The 17,523-nt window shown below is 34.7% G+C and overlaps 1 protein-coding gene across 4 annotated transcripts in view; it reads left to right on the top strand.

Annotated features, from left to right (window-relative positions):
* Nucleotides 1-17,523, top strand: part of OLA1 (Obg like ATPase 1) — a 164,065-nt gene that overhangs the window by 145,918 nt on the left and 624 nt on the right. For all 4 annotated transcript variants that reach the window (XM_014846610.3, XM_070508126.1, XM_014846612.3 and 1 more), the window contains 3 exons: nt 11,001-11,141; nt 11,830-11,926; nt 13,959-14,081. In XM_014846610.3, the coding sequence (XP_014702096.1) occupies nt 11,001-11,141; nt 11,830-11,926; nt 13,959-14,081 (361 nt within the window). The remainder of the gene's footprint in view (nt 1-11,000; nt 11,142-11,829; nt 11,927-13,958; nt 14,082-17,523) is intronic.

The following is a 17,523-nucleotide window of genomic DNA, read 5'->3' as shown; positions in this document are numbered from 1 at the left end:
AGAAATCTTACAGTAAAGTTAGAGAAACCACTCAAGAATATGCATTTAATTGTAATGTGTCATTAATAAAATTACTTTCGGCAATTTCTTTTCAAGTGAGTTCATTTAAATCAGTAGATAAGTGTAGCAGGCAATGTGTCAGGGTGGTGGAGAGAAACCTTTGAACTGGAGTGAGAGCAAAGGAATAAATGTATATCAATTTTGTCTCTACCAGTATGGCCAGGGATCAGGGTGTGAGAAGGTGTTCTTCGTACCCAGAGGCAGGTAACGAGTGTTTCCTAGACTGCCTACTTTGAGTAATATTGGTTTAGCAATTATAGCAAAATCAAATACGCTTCCTATTGGTTTACCTCAAATCTATTTCTTATATGATATTTGCAACCCTAAATAATTTTTTGCCCCTTCTTAGAAACTGTAGCAGTATCACTCATCAGTGATTTTAATGAGTAGCAGAACTTACCATTTTTCTGTACAGCAGACAGGACAGTTAATTAAAGAGGAAAATAAGGGGAGGAAATCAATCCCTTTTAGTAAGTTTTGAAGTGGCTGGTGCTTAGACCTGCCTCCTCAGATAAATCTGATTAGTAGCCAGATCGCAGGTAAATACAACACAATTCTGTTTAAGAAATTGTGGTCTGAACATTGAGATGTTCAAAAAAAATAAAGCCGTTCTTTCACTTTATAATTAATAATAGTTTATGTTGAGCACTTACCTTGTGTCAGATACCATGCTAAGCATTTTACATGCACTTTCTCATTTAATCTTCACAACAGCCCTCTGAAGTAGTTGCTATTATTATCTTCGTTTATAGATGAGAAAACTGAGACTTTAGAAAGTTTCCATGACATTGCTAGGATCTCTCCTCTGTCTGGCCCCAGTGCTCTATAACCATATTCTATACTGCCTCCCTTTCATGGGGATTACCTGTGGGACTCTTTTAATTTTAGGATTCCTTTCATTAAAATAAATTAACTTTTGTATTTTATTTACAGCAGTTTGTTTCGCATACAGTGTCTTTTCAGTAAAATAATGGACTCTCGTGTATTATTATTTGCTAGGGCAAACTACAAGCTATGAAACCAACTACAAATTTTGGTAGATGTGATTCTATTCCCACGTTTTTACCAGTTATTCCTTTTCTTGTGTAAAAATATTCCATTAAGTCAGTTGGCTCTTTGTATAAGACTATGCACACCAAATTATGTTAAAATAATAACAGAATAAGTCTTCTTTCAGAAATAGCTGAAAGTTTTGCCACAAATTGTATACCACTGATCGGGAAAAGTCACTTCATTTCTCATCTAACATGGTTCCATTTAGTGCCTCTGAAAATACACGTTAATGAGAATAGTTGCATGTGCCTGTTTGCAACTATTGAAGTTTGCGTAAGAGCACTTCCCTTTTTAGCACTTCTTGTCTCTCCCCTGCCCCCAAATCCCTTTTCTCCAAAGATACAGAAATAGTGACTTGCCCTTTTTCACAATGACTTGTGTTTGTATCCTTTCTACGTCTGCTCCTTTATGAAATTCACATATATCCCACATGGTAAATTTATCTATTTACCAGATCTGAGAGGATTTGGATAAATGATATCATGAGGGAATGGCCTTGTTTGTTAGAACATGGAAGCACCCTCCAGAGGCTGAGTTAAGAACAACTTCAGGAAGAAGGATCTGTTTGGGGAAGGAGGTCTGTGCAAATGGAGTCTAACATATGCACCCATATTTATCTCTAAGAAACTATTGCCTAATCTAAGGTTGTGAAGATTTCCATGTGTTTTCTTCTAAGAGTTTTAGAGTTTTAACTCTTACATTTAGATCTTTGATCCATTTTCATTTTTGTTTGGGGATATCCAGTTGTCTAAGAACCATTCATTGACTATTCTTTCCCCATTGAATTATCTTGATACCCTTGTTAAAAATCAATTGACCATAACAAACTCAACAACAAAAACCCAAATAACCTGATTAAAAATGGGCAAAGGGAGGCCAGCCCTGTGGCCTAGAGGTTGAGTTTGGTGCACTCTGCTTTGGTGGCCTAAGTTTGCTTCCCGGGAGCAGGCCTACATCACTTGCTGGCAGCCATGCTGTGGCAGTGACCCATATACAAAACAGAGGAAGATTGGTACAGATTTTAGCTCAAGGTGAATCTTCTTCAGCCAAACAAAAGAAAAAGGGGCAAAGGACTTGAATAAACATTTCACCACGAAGATATACAAATGGCCAACAAGCATATGAAAAGACATTCAACATCATAATCATTAGAGAAATGTGAATCAAAACCACAAGTAGATATCAGTTGTCTCACACCCATTAGGATGGCCACTAAAAAAAAGCAAGAAAAAGAAAATAAGTATTGTCAAGGATGTGGAGAAGTTGAAATCCTGGTGCACTGTTAGTGGGAATGAAAAATGAAAAACAGTATGGAGATTCCTTTAAAAATTAAAAATAGAATTATCATACAATCCAGCAATCCAGCTTGTGGGTATATATCCAAAAGAATTGAAAGCAGAATCATGAGGAGATATTTTCATTACATCATTGTTCACAACAGTAAATGGTGGAAGCAGCCCAAATGTCCATGAGTGAATGAATGGATAAACAAAATGTGGTAATACATACAATGTATTATTCAGCATTAAAAAAGAAGGAAGTTCTGTCATATGCTACAGCGTGGATGGACCCTGAGGACGTTATGCTAAATGAAATAAGCCAATCACAAAAAGACAAAAACTGTATGATTCTACTTATAAGAGGTGTCTAAAGTAGTCAAACTCATAGAAACAGAAAGTAGAATGATGGTTGCCAGGGGCTAGCATTGGAGGGAGAAACAAGGAAGTGTTGTTGAATAAGTATAAAATTTTAGTTTTGCAAGATGAAAAAGTTCTGGAGATCCATTACACGATAGTGTAAATATAGTTAACAGTACTGATTTGTACATTTAAAAATGGTTAAGATGGGGGCCGGCCCAGTAGTGGTTAAGTTCTCACACTCTGCTTCAGTGGCCTAGGGTTTGCAGGTTTGGATCCTGGGCATGGACAAAGCACCGCTCATCAAGCAACACTGTGGTGGCATCCCACGTAAAACAGAGGAAGATTGGCACAGATGTTAGCTCAGCAACAATCTTCCTGAAGCAAAAAGAGGAAGACTGGCAACAGAGGTTAGCTCAGGGCCAATCTTCCTCACACATATACAAAAAGGTTAAGATGGCAAATTTTATGGTTTTTTTTTTTTACCACAATTAAAATTTGTCTTAAATCAATTGATCATAGGCGTATACGTTTATTTCTGAACTCTCAGTTCTGTTCCATTGATCTGTATGTCTAGGCTTATGCCAGTGCCACATAGTCTTGATTACTCCAGTTTTATAGTAAGTTTTGAAATAGGGAAGGACAAGTCCTCCAATTTTGTTCTTTTTCAAGATTGTTTTGGCTATTCTGAGTTCTTTGATTTTTCAAATGAATTCTGGTACAGGCGTGTCAGTTTCTGTACAAAAGGCAGCTGGAATTTTGATAGATTGCATTGAATCTGTAGATCAGTTTGGGGAATATTGCCATTTTAACAATATTAAGTCTTCCAATCCATGAACACAGTACAGATTGAAAACTACTTATCAGTTTGGAGAGGAGTAAATTAAAGTTGAGACCTTAAATAACTGCCCGTTATCAGTCAGCTAATTATTAGCTAAAGCTCTTTCCTGTTATTATCCATTCAGAAAATGTTTGAGCATCTACTATGTGCCAGTGCTATACTAGGAGAGGTCTGTGGATGTATCAGGGAACAAAGATAAGTCCTTGACCTCCAGAAATTTTTATTATAGTGGGAGGAGATAAACAAGAAAATAGGCAATTTATAGCAGAGGGTGGAGTGTGGTAATAGCTTCTATCTATATGAAAGCTCAGGGAAAGTTCTGCAGGGGCTGGTTTCTTAAAGAATAAATTGGAATTAGGCCAGTTAAGAGGAGCTGCAGTCATATACTTAAATGAGGCTAACCCCAAAATGTGGTCATTATCAGTATCAGGGTGCTTTCAGCTGCAAATAACAATCCCAGTACATAAGAGTGAGACCCAAGGTAGTTCGTCTACAGGGTTGGTTAATTCCGCGTTCCTGTGATATTATCAAAAAGAAGGGTTTTTCTCACCTTTCCCCACTTCCATTCTTTTGGTCACAAAATAACTGCTAGATTTCTAGGGATAGGATCCAGACAGTGTACAGCAGAGACTCTCTTCTTTCCTCTTTTTAAGAGCCAAAGGAATCTTTTGGGATCTTTTCCTGAAGCTGCTAGCAGACTTCCCCTCATGCCCCATTGACCAAAATTGGTTCACATGCCCACTCAAACCAGTTGCCTGCTTGAGAATGAAAGTTCTAGGATTTACTCAAACTAATTGAGATTCACCCTTATGTTTCCTCCTGATTATTCATTGCAAGAAATTTTTTTAAATAGAGTCTTTTTGCTGAATATAGAAAATATTTCCATATAGTTATTACATGTTCATTGCATATAGATTAATTGCATGTATTATATTTGAAATTTTTAAAGCATTATTAAGAAATCCCAAGTAATGGTGAGTCCAAAGTGTTGGGATAAATATTTCCCAATTTTTCTAATTTGCATTTAAGGTTGTTTGCTTGTCATAACACTTATCATTTCAATTTCCTTATAACCTTACATTTACCACTAGTGTCAGAAAGCTTGTTAATCCTTGAAACAGAAAGCATGAAACCCAATTTTTATTCATTTGCTGCAAAAGGAATGCTCATTTCTCTAGAATTTATTTCCTTTTATGTATATACACCACACACATACACACACGCACACTCACACATATGTATGTGTACAAATGCCATTTTATTATAGTGACTGCAAAATGAATGGGATTTTTCAGACAGTGGTTCTGTGAGATCCTTGTAGGGAACAATTTGTGTTAATATCTCTTTTGCTTGATATGAATTCAGATTTCACAAAGTCCTCTCTGCTGGAATAACTTCTTATAATTTGAATCTAAACTCCAAAGCTAACTTACTACAGATGTTTTTCCAGGTACTGAGGTTTATTAGAATAAGAGAGGCATAATTATGTCTTATTAAGTAGGAAATTGTTGACCGTGGTAATTCTGTCTATACTAATTATTTTTACTGTGAACCCGAAGCTTCTTTTCGTTGCAGGGGATTCAGAGTAAACCTTTTCCTTACACTTCCTGAAATTTAGTGACTTTTTCTTCTTCTGGTTTTGAACCTGGGAGATGTAAACAGGAATTTTTCTATTATTCTTGCTCCTCTTCTATCAGCAAAATAGATAGTCAGCATCTGCTTAGTTATCAGTTGGTCTGTGGAGTTATCCCAGACCTTTTCATACTTTCAGTTAAAGTGCTTTTATTGTCAAAGTCCTTTAGTCAGTGCTTCTGAAAGTTTAACATGCATATGAAATACCTGGGGATCTGGTTAAAATGCAGATTCTGAGATTGTACATTTCTAACAAGCACTCAAGTGATGCCACCACACTTTCAGGAGCAAAGTTGTAAGTATTCTGTACAACTCCATGAAGTCAGACAAGAACACTGAAACTTGAGGTCTGTTACTTACATCAAAGATGGGTGTCTCTTTTAGCAGAAGAATTTGATTTCCAGACACTAATCAATTAGAGTAGAATTTACTTTTTTTGTATTTCTTCTTTCTCCCTCTTTTTTCACCACTGACTTCCTTAATAACCTCATTCTAATAACTTTATTAGATTTTAAATTTTAAAGAGTGGGGAATTTTAGATTTCCTAGAGCAAATTTTTTGGCCTTGAGTGAATATTGTTTATGGTATATATGTCAGTTTGTATATTGTTGTGATATTAACTTTAGTGCAGCTTTCCAGTATTATTTATTGCTATCTGTAAAATAACTGGATTAATAAATAATGTTTATGTCATCTTTAACGCAATAACTTTACCTTCCATAAGCCTTACTCTTTTTTTTTTTTTTAGAACAGTGTAAATTGACATTAATTTGCAGCGGTCATGTTTGGAAAATGGAAAAGAGGAATGTGATATCTTAAAGTCATTCTTTGGGACTCTGAGCAGTTTTAATAGAGATGAGAGTAAATCTACAAGGGAGGAGACTAGAAATAACCTCAGTGTTTATCAGTACCCCCTGGATTTATGGTATGTCCACACCATGAACAACATGGGGATCTAGCTTAGTAAAGACCAGGTCCTTAATAACATTGACTGAATGATGCTAAGTCGCTGAATGAACCTGCCCTGGATCTCTCTTTGTGTAAGTTACATGATTTTCTGAATATTGACCTATGGTTCTTGCCAGCAGTTATATTCAGTCAGAAGCAAGAGATTACTGTTAATTTTTTTTTTAAGTTGAGACCTAGATTCACACAGAAAACTATATATGGTGTATATAAGGACCTGATATTACTATATGTATCCATTTAAAAGATTTTAAATATACTTTGACGTTGCAAAATAGAATAAGCATATTTGAGAGAGTTCTAATGTTCAGCAAAGATGTCATAAATGTAATATAACTTCGCTTTAGTGCTAGATTGAGTCATCTTTAAAGGATTTTTAGGAAATGTTAGAATTTGAGTAGCTGAGTGTAGTTGAATGGCTAGACGGACGTGAAGTGTAGAAAAGAATAGATTAAGACACAATGAAGTGGAGAATTTAATTCCAATATGGAGAGCTTCCAGTGAAGATGGTGGACTGAGCCAATACAGGAAGCTCCCTTCTAGTTCCTAATATATAGAAACACCAGAAAAGGATGGTATTGATGATGATCTGGTATTTTTAGAACACACAGCAGGACTTAAAAGCAAGAAAAGGGATTCTCTAGGTGCCAAAAACAAAGAGGAAACTAAGTCACAGTAGAGAGTGAAATCAGCAGTGTAAGGCCCTCAGGGAAAAGTAAGCTTATATATGGTTTAGACACTTTGGTGTCCGTGTAGGAATAAGAGTCAAGGCATGGGCCCCAGGCTATGGGTGCTAGAACGAGTCTCTCTCGTAAAGCTAGAAAAAGCTATCCTTTCCAAGATCAGATACTAGAAAAATGCCTTCCACTCCCACCCCTTCTGGACAAGGGAGCAAACTGTTGCTCTTAGGGAATTAGAGACTAGGACTGCATTATAAGAGGTCGGGCCTTAATTTCCATTACCAATAACCTAGTGCAGAAACACTGAGCCCTAAAATGATCCAGAGCCCACCTCCATAGGTCCTTCCCTCGAAGAAACAACCACAAAATGATCCCATAGAGACATAACAACCCAGGGAACCACAAACTCCCTTGGAACATAACTGCTGTTACCAAATGACCACACACCCAAAAACAACACAGCACATACACAGGAACCAACTGTGGTGAGAGGTCATTCATGAGCAGATGCCAAATGGTAAGGGATAGAGTTATACCCAAGAAAGCAGAAGTAATTAGAGAATCTGAAAGGAACTTTAAATTAATCTGATTAAAACACTGAAAGGGACTAAGAATTCATTTAACAAAAGTAAAATATTACCCAAAAAAAAGAGCAGGTAGATTTAAAAGAGCAACAAATAGAATTTTTAGAAATAAAATTAGTGTCTGGGAAAAGAAATAGAACCATGTAAACTAACCCTGGGAAAATCAAATTATGGAATCTGGAATTTCAAGACTGGCTAAGAAGGTCAGATTATAAGACCAAAGGTAAATTTGAGACATGATCTTTTAGAAATCTAATACTAATTTTATATTAAAGATCTCATTCTGCCAAAGCATCTAACAGATCATAACCTACCAGTGTATCTCAAAGCATCTCCCTTTTAGTCTTAAAATCGATTGTCCCTGCTTTGTCCCCTTTCTGTGGAATCATTACCAGGGAGAAAAATATAACTAATGGCGGTTCTTCTTTCCATTTGTCACTCGTAAGATTTTGGGGAAATCAGCATGGCTCTGGCTCCTTATCAAGAGAAGGATGGATCTCTTTGCACTATTCTGTTCATATAAATTTGTAAAATGAATACTATGAAAGTCTTTACAGTTTATCTCTTGGGAGTGTATTATCTTTACTGTTTCTTCTCCATTCATATAATGTTATATTCTATGACACTATCATCATCATCATTATCATTATTATCTTGGTCACTAACAATTTGGGTAGGATAATTTTCTTTAAACATTTGCTAACATTTGTATATGGAGATTATTATTCAGTCGCTTTGACACAATGTACTTGAAATTGTTTTTCTGGTAGTGGTACTGAGCTCAACTTTGATTTTCCATATCCCTCGTGTGCTGGTAGCACACATTTTTGAGATGACTAACTATAGTTTGGGGTATGGTTTGTAGCAATAGAATAGACATTTTTCTGCAAAAGGTAACTGGTCCCAATGGGGTTCAAACTTGTGATCTTGGCCTCATTATCACACTTTTGTAACCCTCAGACCTAGTAAATATATTTTATGTATTTTAGTCTGTAATCTTGAAGGCGAGTCATATTTTTTAATTGCTCAAGGCTTTTTTCAAATATGTAATTAAAAATCACTTTGGAACATTTCTTATTTTTGTTTGATAGTAAAAGTAACAAAAGTAAAGCAGACAGCCAAAGAACCTAACTCACTTTTCATCTTCCCTGTGTTTTCTATGACAGTGAAAGTCACAAAAGTGAAGCTTGCAGGCAAAGAGCCTAACTCACTTTACGGAGAGTGCTACGGTACCTTTTTCTTTTAGTGAGGCTGTAGCAGGTCTGATGTCAGTCACTTTAGAGACCTTTAGACCTCAGTGCTCATTTATTGCTAAAATGTACCAGCTCTGCTTCTGCATTATGAAGATCATCTGTCAACACTTTGAGATATTCTCCTTTGTTATTAAGCTTGTGATGCTCTACACTGTCAGGTTTTTTGCCAATTATAGTTAAGGTACAATGGTGTATTCACCAGATCAAAGTCTCACATTGGCGGTAGAGGAATGATTTGTAAGTCTTTATTCATCTGAATTGTACAATAGAACACCTGAGGAATGCAAATAATCCCTCTGAGGACTCTGCAGGAAAGGCTGTTAAAATGACAGGGTAGCACTATTGTTATTCTGAATTGATGTTTTAGCCAAAGTAATTATTTCTTATCTTGTTGTTTCATAACAGTTCTGGTTTTATTAGTTATGTTGACCATATTTACGAAACAAAATGTGAATGATATTTTTATATTATCCTTTTACATGGGCTTGTTCTATTTCACTTTCATTGAATCTGTACTTGGTGTGTGATCTTTTTTTAATTACATATTTGATTCTGACTTGTATAATAAACTTATGTTACTAAACCATTGATGATAACATTTAATATACACTTTTGTTTGAATAGGGTAAGTCTATGAAATAACTTAGAATCTTGTAATGTTATTATAGGCAGAAGTATCAATTTAAATTTTCCTTTTTTTCCTTAACCTGTCCTTCATAATTTTGGATAAGAAAATATCTGGTTTGGATTTCCTATTTTAAAAGACACATACTTTATTCCAAAATAACTATTAGGGATTGGTCTATTTTTTTCCCTTAGGATGTGACCAAAAGGAAAAAAATATTATGAAGATCAAAAAACACTGGTAACATATTAAATAAGTAAATTATAGGTTAGCCTTGTATAACAAAGATATATAAACTATTATGTGAATGTTTCATTCCTTTGTCCCATCCTAAATCCTACTTAGTAGGCCATATTCTTAATTTTCTGATAACTCGGATCCCCTGCCGTTTTCTGTAATAGGTGAGTGTTGATGAACTTGCAGTTTAGCTCTTGTGTTCATTTTCCCCTAAAGTGACATTTACATTGATTACTTAAAGGATTCCTGCCACAGCTTTTTTTATCACAATAGCTATTAAAATCTCAGTCTAAATATGGGAGGCTAGTGGAATTATGTAAGACTATGGTATACATAAAACTTTTTAATATAAATTTCTATGAAATCTATATTCGATTCTATACTAAACTATTCTAGAATCATAAGCATATATGCTCTGATTATCTGAGAATGAAAATTCATAATAGTAACTACTGTTATCATTTACTATATGCCAGGCATTATTTTCTAGGTTCTTTACAGTATAATAAATACTATTATTATCTCCATTTTTATAGATGAGGAAACTGAGGCTTAGAAAGGTTCATAACCTGCCCAGGAATAAGAAGCTAGCAGAGTGGTAGGATCAGAACCCGGTTAATATATTCATTATACTTATTTCATTTATGTTCTGACTACTACTTTGTCAAAATACTTCATGCTTTGGAAGAAAGAAAAAGTCACTTAATAGCTTCTTTTCAGGTAACACTTGGTATCAATTTCCTAACCAATTTGTCTTTCCAAACGCTTTTCGAGTAAAGGAATTTATTTCCTCTATAGTTCTGTTATTTATGATCCTACAGAAGTGAGGTTCGTAAGACTGGTGTGTACACCAGTCAACTAGGTTTGTAAATCTGTATTGCTGGACGTCTTTGTTTTGATTAGCAAAAATCTCCCTCAAAACCAGTGACAACTATAGGCTCTCGTTAGTCCCAGAAGGAAGTGAAACCAGGCATACGCATATCTGGTGAACAAATTATTTATTTGTCAAAGCTTCTTCAAAATTAGCTGGCAGTTTTAGGTGTGATTCCTATACAAATGAAACTTTATGTTTTTGCTTTTTAAAATTTTACTTTGTAAAGTAAGAAAAAATTGTCCTAAAATCAAGGTTTTTAAGGGCACGTATGTTAATGATGAACAAATTTAGTGTAACTTTAAAAAGTTTTAAAATATTTGTATAATAGTTTCTATAGATAATGTGCTAAAGTAAAACTAGACTACAGTAAAATATTATGGCGTATACCTGAAGCAATTGCTGCCTGTTAATGCCTTGACCTTGGAAAGCTATACACAAAAAGATGGCATCATAAAACCGTGCAATTCTTATGAATATGTATGTGCTACTTGATAATAATGAATGTGGTACAGTCATGCATGCACTACAAGATAATGTTGTGCCCTTTTTTGTCTACAGGTTGATAAAAATTAAAGAGTGGGTGGACAAGTATGACCCAGGTGCCTTGGTCATTCCTTTTAGTGGGGCCTTGGAACTCAAGTTGCAAGAATTGAGTGCTGAGGAGAGACAGAAGTATCTGGAAGCGAACATGACACAAAGGTTAATTAGCATTCATTTTCCCTACACTTTATTATCAACTATTTCCTTGCAGTAATTTAATTGCTTGCGCTGATAGAATAATAAATGACAGAGTAATTACCATTATAAAGAGGGAATCTTCTCCTTTCTTTACCATGAGACAGAGTGAAAAGATTTATTTTAAATTAAGTTTTTAACTGTCATCTGTCATCTCCGTACAGTGTTTTAATTATAACATAGGTATTAGTTATGTATATTTTTGAGAAGGAACGATCGCCAAAACTCTTTCGTCATGTTCAGTGGGGGAGGAGAAAGGGTGAATCAGTTGCCTTGATTTTTTCTGAGTAACAGTAATATATTGTTTAAACATTGGATTTCCAAGAAATAATTTTGCTTTCATGACCCACATCCTGGAAATAATTAATATTAGAGGGAAATAGTCATAGAATGGGTAGACCGAATTTTTCTTTTTTTATAGTAAACAATTCAAGATGATATATTCAGACCAATACAATTAAAACCAATTTTAGAAGGGATTTTTTAGAAATAGTTATATGCTTTCTGACCTTTTCAAGTGTTCTATGAAAGATGAATGGTCATTTACTAGTGTCTTCAGCATTTTCTGCTTGAAATGAATAATTTTAGCTCTACATCCATCTCTGGCACAATCAACTTATATGTTGAGTGAATTTGTTTCATTTTATTTCAGTGCTTTGCCAAAGATCATTAAGGCTGGGTTTGCAGCACTCCAACTAGAATACTTTTTCACTGCAGGCCCAGATGAAGTGCGTGCATGGACCATCAGGGTAAGATTCATACTTATTCATCAGCTATATCCAGTTCCACACTATTGAATTCAGATTGATATCACTGACTTTGAAGTTTGTCATGGTGGCGGTTAGCTAGTCATTACAGATGAGGTTTTTGTCCAGGATAACTTTAATTATTTGTGAGCTGCTGAACAGTGAAAGTGGAGCGGCATTGATTGAGGCAGGTAACAATTGATTCTGCCTATTACATAGTCTGAATTTCTTCATCCTGTAGAATCTGTCTACCCTCCTCCTGTGGTCAGAGATAAGACGCACCAGTATTGTGCTTGCTTAATCTGTGTGACTGGGTTTGTCTGCAGTGAAATTGATGTTGCTTTTCATTTTGTGTTCGCTAAGTTTGTTTGGGTTGCGGGTGGTTCTTTCCTCCTTTGCTTTCCTCGGATTACATTTTCAGCAATAAAAGCAATATGACATCATTATGCTCTTCATGGATACACAGTTGGGCTCAAAGAGCTAAACTTAATATGTAATAATTCATGCCTTTTTTTATTTGAATTCATAGAAGTAGTGTTTATTTTTACAATGTTATATATTCAGTCTTTCTTTTTTAAAAATGTGATATGTGTTTTAAATATCGGTGCACACTGATTATGACCAGAAAGAATGACTAATTTATTCCCAGAGGACAATAGAAACTGAACTGTAATGGCTTGCTTTTAAATGTAAATATATTGTAATATGGTAGTCACTATTGAAAAATATTTTAAAATATATGTAGTCCCAGATAGTGTTGCAGAATATAAAAATGTCAGAACTTTTAGAAATACTGTCTTAGTCATTCTTTTATTATGCTTTTTTAATATGTGTTAGGTGATAAATTTCAGTGCTGCTTTGATTTCTGTTTTCACTGACTACTGTAATCTATTGTAACATTTACTTTGATTTGATATGGATGGGAGCATGGAGGCAGTTCAACATAATGTTAAATGCATTGTGTGAATGTGAGATTCACTTTTCTTCTTATCTCCTCTCCCCTTTGTAAAAAAATGATTGACTTCTAACCATGGCCCGTTTATATAGACTTAGAAAATATTGTCAAAGCAAATCCGAGTTGGTAAACAAATTGCCAGGGTTTATTTTTACTTTATATTTTAAAGCCTTAAAACTTCCAAACTTAAGTATGTGCAGCAGGAAAGATAACGTGTTCTGGGCTTGTAAATGTGAAAGCTGGTTTATCTTAAGACTGATTGTAAGTATCCATGATTTAATGTGCTAGGATATTTGGTCAGGTAAGCATCAGTGAGTAGCCATATTAACCCAATACATCTTTTATTGTAAAAACTGTGCTTTATAGTGTCAGACTCCTTATCACTTTAACATGCTTTATTGAGCAGCCTTTAGGTCACCATTATTTCCCAGATTTCTTTCCATGGTTGTGTGTGCCTGGAATGCATGTCCTTGTAATTTAACATATGGGGTAATTATAAGACATTTCTCTTCCTATATCAACTTGAATTTTCCTTCATGATGGTTAGAGGCAGGGTGTATTATGTAAAATGTTCAGAAATTTTATGAGAATTTCAAAATTATTTGCTGAACATAGATTATATGATTTGTTGGAAATATCTTTAAAATGTCTCTTTATATATTGATTTTTATATGTTCTTTAGATGAGCTGAAATTTTCATGGCTTTTTATCTTTTTAAAACCTTTGATAATTCAGCTTGAAAGTTACTTTAAAATCCTTATTTTTTTCTACTGTGAAGAATAGAAAATCGAAATGAAACCTACGCCAAAACCAGACCACCGCATCTAAATCAATAAAACTGTGGACGACTCTTAATAAAAACAGAGCTGTGCTTCTCTAATATCTACTGATGTGTCTGTGCTCAGTCTGCTGCACAGACAGTGCCCAGCGTTGAAAACGTACTAATTGTATATCTGACATCTTAACTGATGCTAAACTAAGTTTAAGTTGAGCCCAACTGCACATCAGAGAAAAGAAACTCTACACTTAGAATCAGTCATCTTAAATGCAATTAGCTTTCTCTGGTCTTTCTTTTCAAAGAAAGGGACGAAGGCTCCTCAAGCTGCAGGAAAGATTCACACAGATTTTGAAAAAGGATTCATTATGGCTGAAGTAATGAAATACGAAGATTTTAAAGAGGAAGGTTCTGAGAATGCGGTCAAGGTAAGGAATTATTTTCCAGTTTCACATTTTATAATTTTTACTAATACAGAGATACTCATGATTAAAATGAATAACGGTCTTTTAAATTATATATCGGGATTTAGTGTTACTATAAACCAATTGAAGAGCTGTAGATGTTTACATGCTTTTATATAATTTTTAAAATGTGTGAATTGTCAGTAATTTTGTGGTGCTTTTCTAAAAATGAAAATAAAAGTACAATAGTTTTAAGTAATTATAATAACTCCAAAGATTTTATTCACTGATGGCCAATGAAAAATTATACTTTTACATCTGAATATCTGAAATAGAAGTAGCACGTATCTGCTTATGATTAATTCAAAGAAAGGGACAAGAAATTTAGTTAAATAAGACCTGTTCTTGCTGAAACTTCATGGTTGTACTTTTTTTTTAAAAGATCTTTGGGAATTTGATTTGCTTTCTCAACACTAGAGGGCAGGTCCAAAATTGTGCTTTATTTTAGCTAATGAGTGTAATTTGATTTGCAGCCACTAATGATGAAGCAGTGTTATACATGAGTAATAAGTGACTTTTTAAAGTGTAAATTGTATTGCAAGCTTAATTTTGTGTGGCTTTATTGGGTTTTACTTAGTGAAATCTTGAAGGTATGTCATCTCTAATCAATAGAAATAGGTCAAGTGATTAAACTGACGTTGTAGGAAGGCTTCTTTATCTTTAGTTTGGTATTTGAAGACTACCGTAGAAAATTTTAAAGAATTTAAACAGGTCTCTCTTGTGTTTACTAATTCATCATTTGAAAGGAATGGGAAAAAGTTTATTCAAGTTTCGTTTATTCTCATTGGTATCATTGGAAAGATCATACTAAACAGCAAGACTTTAGTAGAAGTGTTGGAACCGCAGGAAGAGGAGGGAAGAAACCTTGGTATAATTCATTCAGTATTGAATGAGAGCCATTTTGTTTTTTGAAAAGGAGTGAAAGAAGTTACAGTTTACAACTAAGCAAAGTTATTAACTTTTCAGTGGTGTCGTCTGTATCAATAGATAGTTATGCAAATACTGAGATTGAATCTTGTCAGGAGTACTAATTAGCAGTGAGAAATCTCAGATTATTTTTCAACCTGCTACATCATGTTAGCAAATATACTTTTCATAGGTAAAGAGGATTAAGGATATTTTTCTGTTACTAGAATTCAGAAATCAGATGCTTCTTTTTTATACTCTCATGTGATAAGCCTGTTTTACCAATCCTTAATAGATATCTATGTTGTAATAAACTTAAAAGATATATAAATTGTGAATACTTCCTTTAACAATACAGAGAAACTTTATATATAATATACAATAAAATAATATTTCCTGCATATAGAAATGCTTAACACTGACTGGGAGCTTTTATACTGTAAATTGGAAAGGATTGACCTCTGGCTTTTCAGTTTAGAATACCATTAAGTATTTTATGTGTTTTTTAATCTCCAAAACATTTCAAAATTTGAACTCCAAATAAAGCATTTATGAATTGCTTTATGCCCTCTTATTCAGCAAATATTTACTTGCATATTATCAAGTAGGTTTGGGGTTTGAGAGCAAGATTGTGTATATGCGTATGTACATATATCTGTTTCTAACACCAGGGCAGCATAACTAATTTAATGCCAGTGCTGTGAACTATATACTGAATAGCTCTGTGTGGGCTTTGTAGTCTACAGGGATATCACATTATTAGCAATCATATCTGCTTAGGCAAAGCTGGCTTCTACAGATGGCTGCTTTCAAGTGCAAATGAACTGGTTAGACGTGTCTTGTTTAATACATACTCAAGATTCACAAATGGGTATTGATTTTTTTTCAACCAGTGTTTCTGATAGCAGTGGAAATGGATTAAATGGTCTCTAGAGAATTTAAAGGAACACTGTCACCTTTAATTAGGAGTAAACTTGAGTGGTAACAAAGTATATAAACTTACATTAATATGTCATGTAAATATATATTTGATCTAAATTGTCTATATAGTTTTATAATGGTGGGCTTTAGATTCTCAAAATGAGTAGCATATGGCCTTCAGTACATCACATCTTTACAAAAATCATGTGAGTTTGTGTGTATGTTGTATGCCTTTTAGAATGTTAGGGTATATTGGCTTTTAAAAATTAGCTTCATTTTAGGGGCCGGCCCCCCGTGGAGTAGCAGTTAAGTGCGTGCGCTTAGCTTTGGTGGCCTGGGGTTTGCAGGTTTGGATCCTGGGCGCGGACCTACACACTGCTTATCAAGCCATGCTGTGGCAGGCGTCCCACATATAAAGTAGAGGAAGATGGGCACAGATGTTAGCTTAGGACCAATCTTTCTCAGCAAAAAGGGGAATTGGCAACTGATGTTAGCTCAGGGCTGATCTTCCTCACACACACACACACAAAATTAACTTCATTTTAATAGCACATATTATTAGTAGGTTATTTTTTATATGCAGTCTGGATAATTGGAAATATGCTTACTAGGGCTCTGTGATCTAGTTTGTTGATTTTAACCTCACATGTATGATCTTTGCTTGTTGTTTCTGATTAGTGTAATTGCAGTTGACTTTAAACATTCCTATCAATGTTTTCAAAGGGAAGTACTGATCTTGTTGGACAAAGGTTTCATGTTCTCAATAAATTCCAACAGAAGGGAAATACTTTTGAGAATTTTTTCCAAAACATCCTTGAGTCCTCATTGTTGAGTGGTCGATGGTGGGGTCACGTGGGACTGTGTCAGTTGTATGCAATGTTAAGAGCGGATGCTGAAGAGCCTGTCGTGCTTAGGGTGAAGTGTGTGTGCTGTGCTGGGGGAACCTGGGTCTCTGGCACTGTTGCTTGTTTGTGTTAGAATGACTGGCAGATTGCATGTCTAGATCTGCATACCAGCAGGTGGAATCAGTTGCTTTGTCGACTAATTTACACGTGGTGAAAATATATGTCTTTGCAGTTCCAACTGTTTAGAGTCTGCTTGTAGCTAGGGCCATTAGTCAGTAAACTTCTTCGTGATGAATTCTCATACACACCATTATATATGGTCATTGTCAAGACTAAAGAAAAAACTACAAGGAAATCATGTAAAATCTGTACCTTACAATTGATAATAGTTTTCCTTGTAGCAAACTGTCTTTTTGGCATCATCAGAATCACCAAAGAGTTTCTTTAAGCAAATAAAGCAGCTTTAAACTAGATATGTAGTCTTCTTTTCCTGCCTGGTTTGATCTGTTTTGTTGCAGTGACTTGCGGATGTTTGCAGACACATCAGAAATGTACCATAAACAGCATGTAATGAAACTTAATGATATTGGTATAATTACATTTATGTACCATCAATTTAGTGGAGAATACATTATGATTATGTACGTATGGAAAATCTAGTTCTGCCCAAATCAGAAGTACTTTGCTTCTCTCCACGTCTAGTTTTGAACTTATCGCCTTTCTCTATATATATT

Source organism: Equus asinus, chromosome 4, assembly GCF_041296235.1.
Source record: "Equus asinus isolate D_3611 breed Donkey chromosome 4, EquAss-T2T_v2, whole genome shotgun sequence".
NCBI lineage: Eukaryota > Metazoa > Chordata > Mammalia > Perissodactyla > Equidae > Equus > Equus asinus.
Note: the sequence above shows the minus strand (reverse complement) of the source record. Positions and strands in the feature narration are given on the sequence as shown.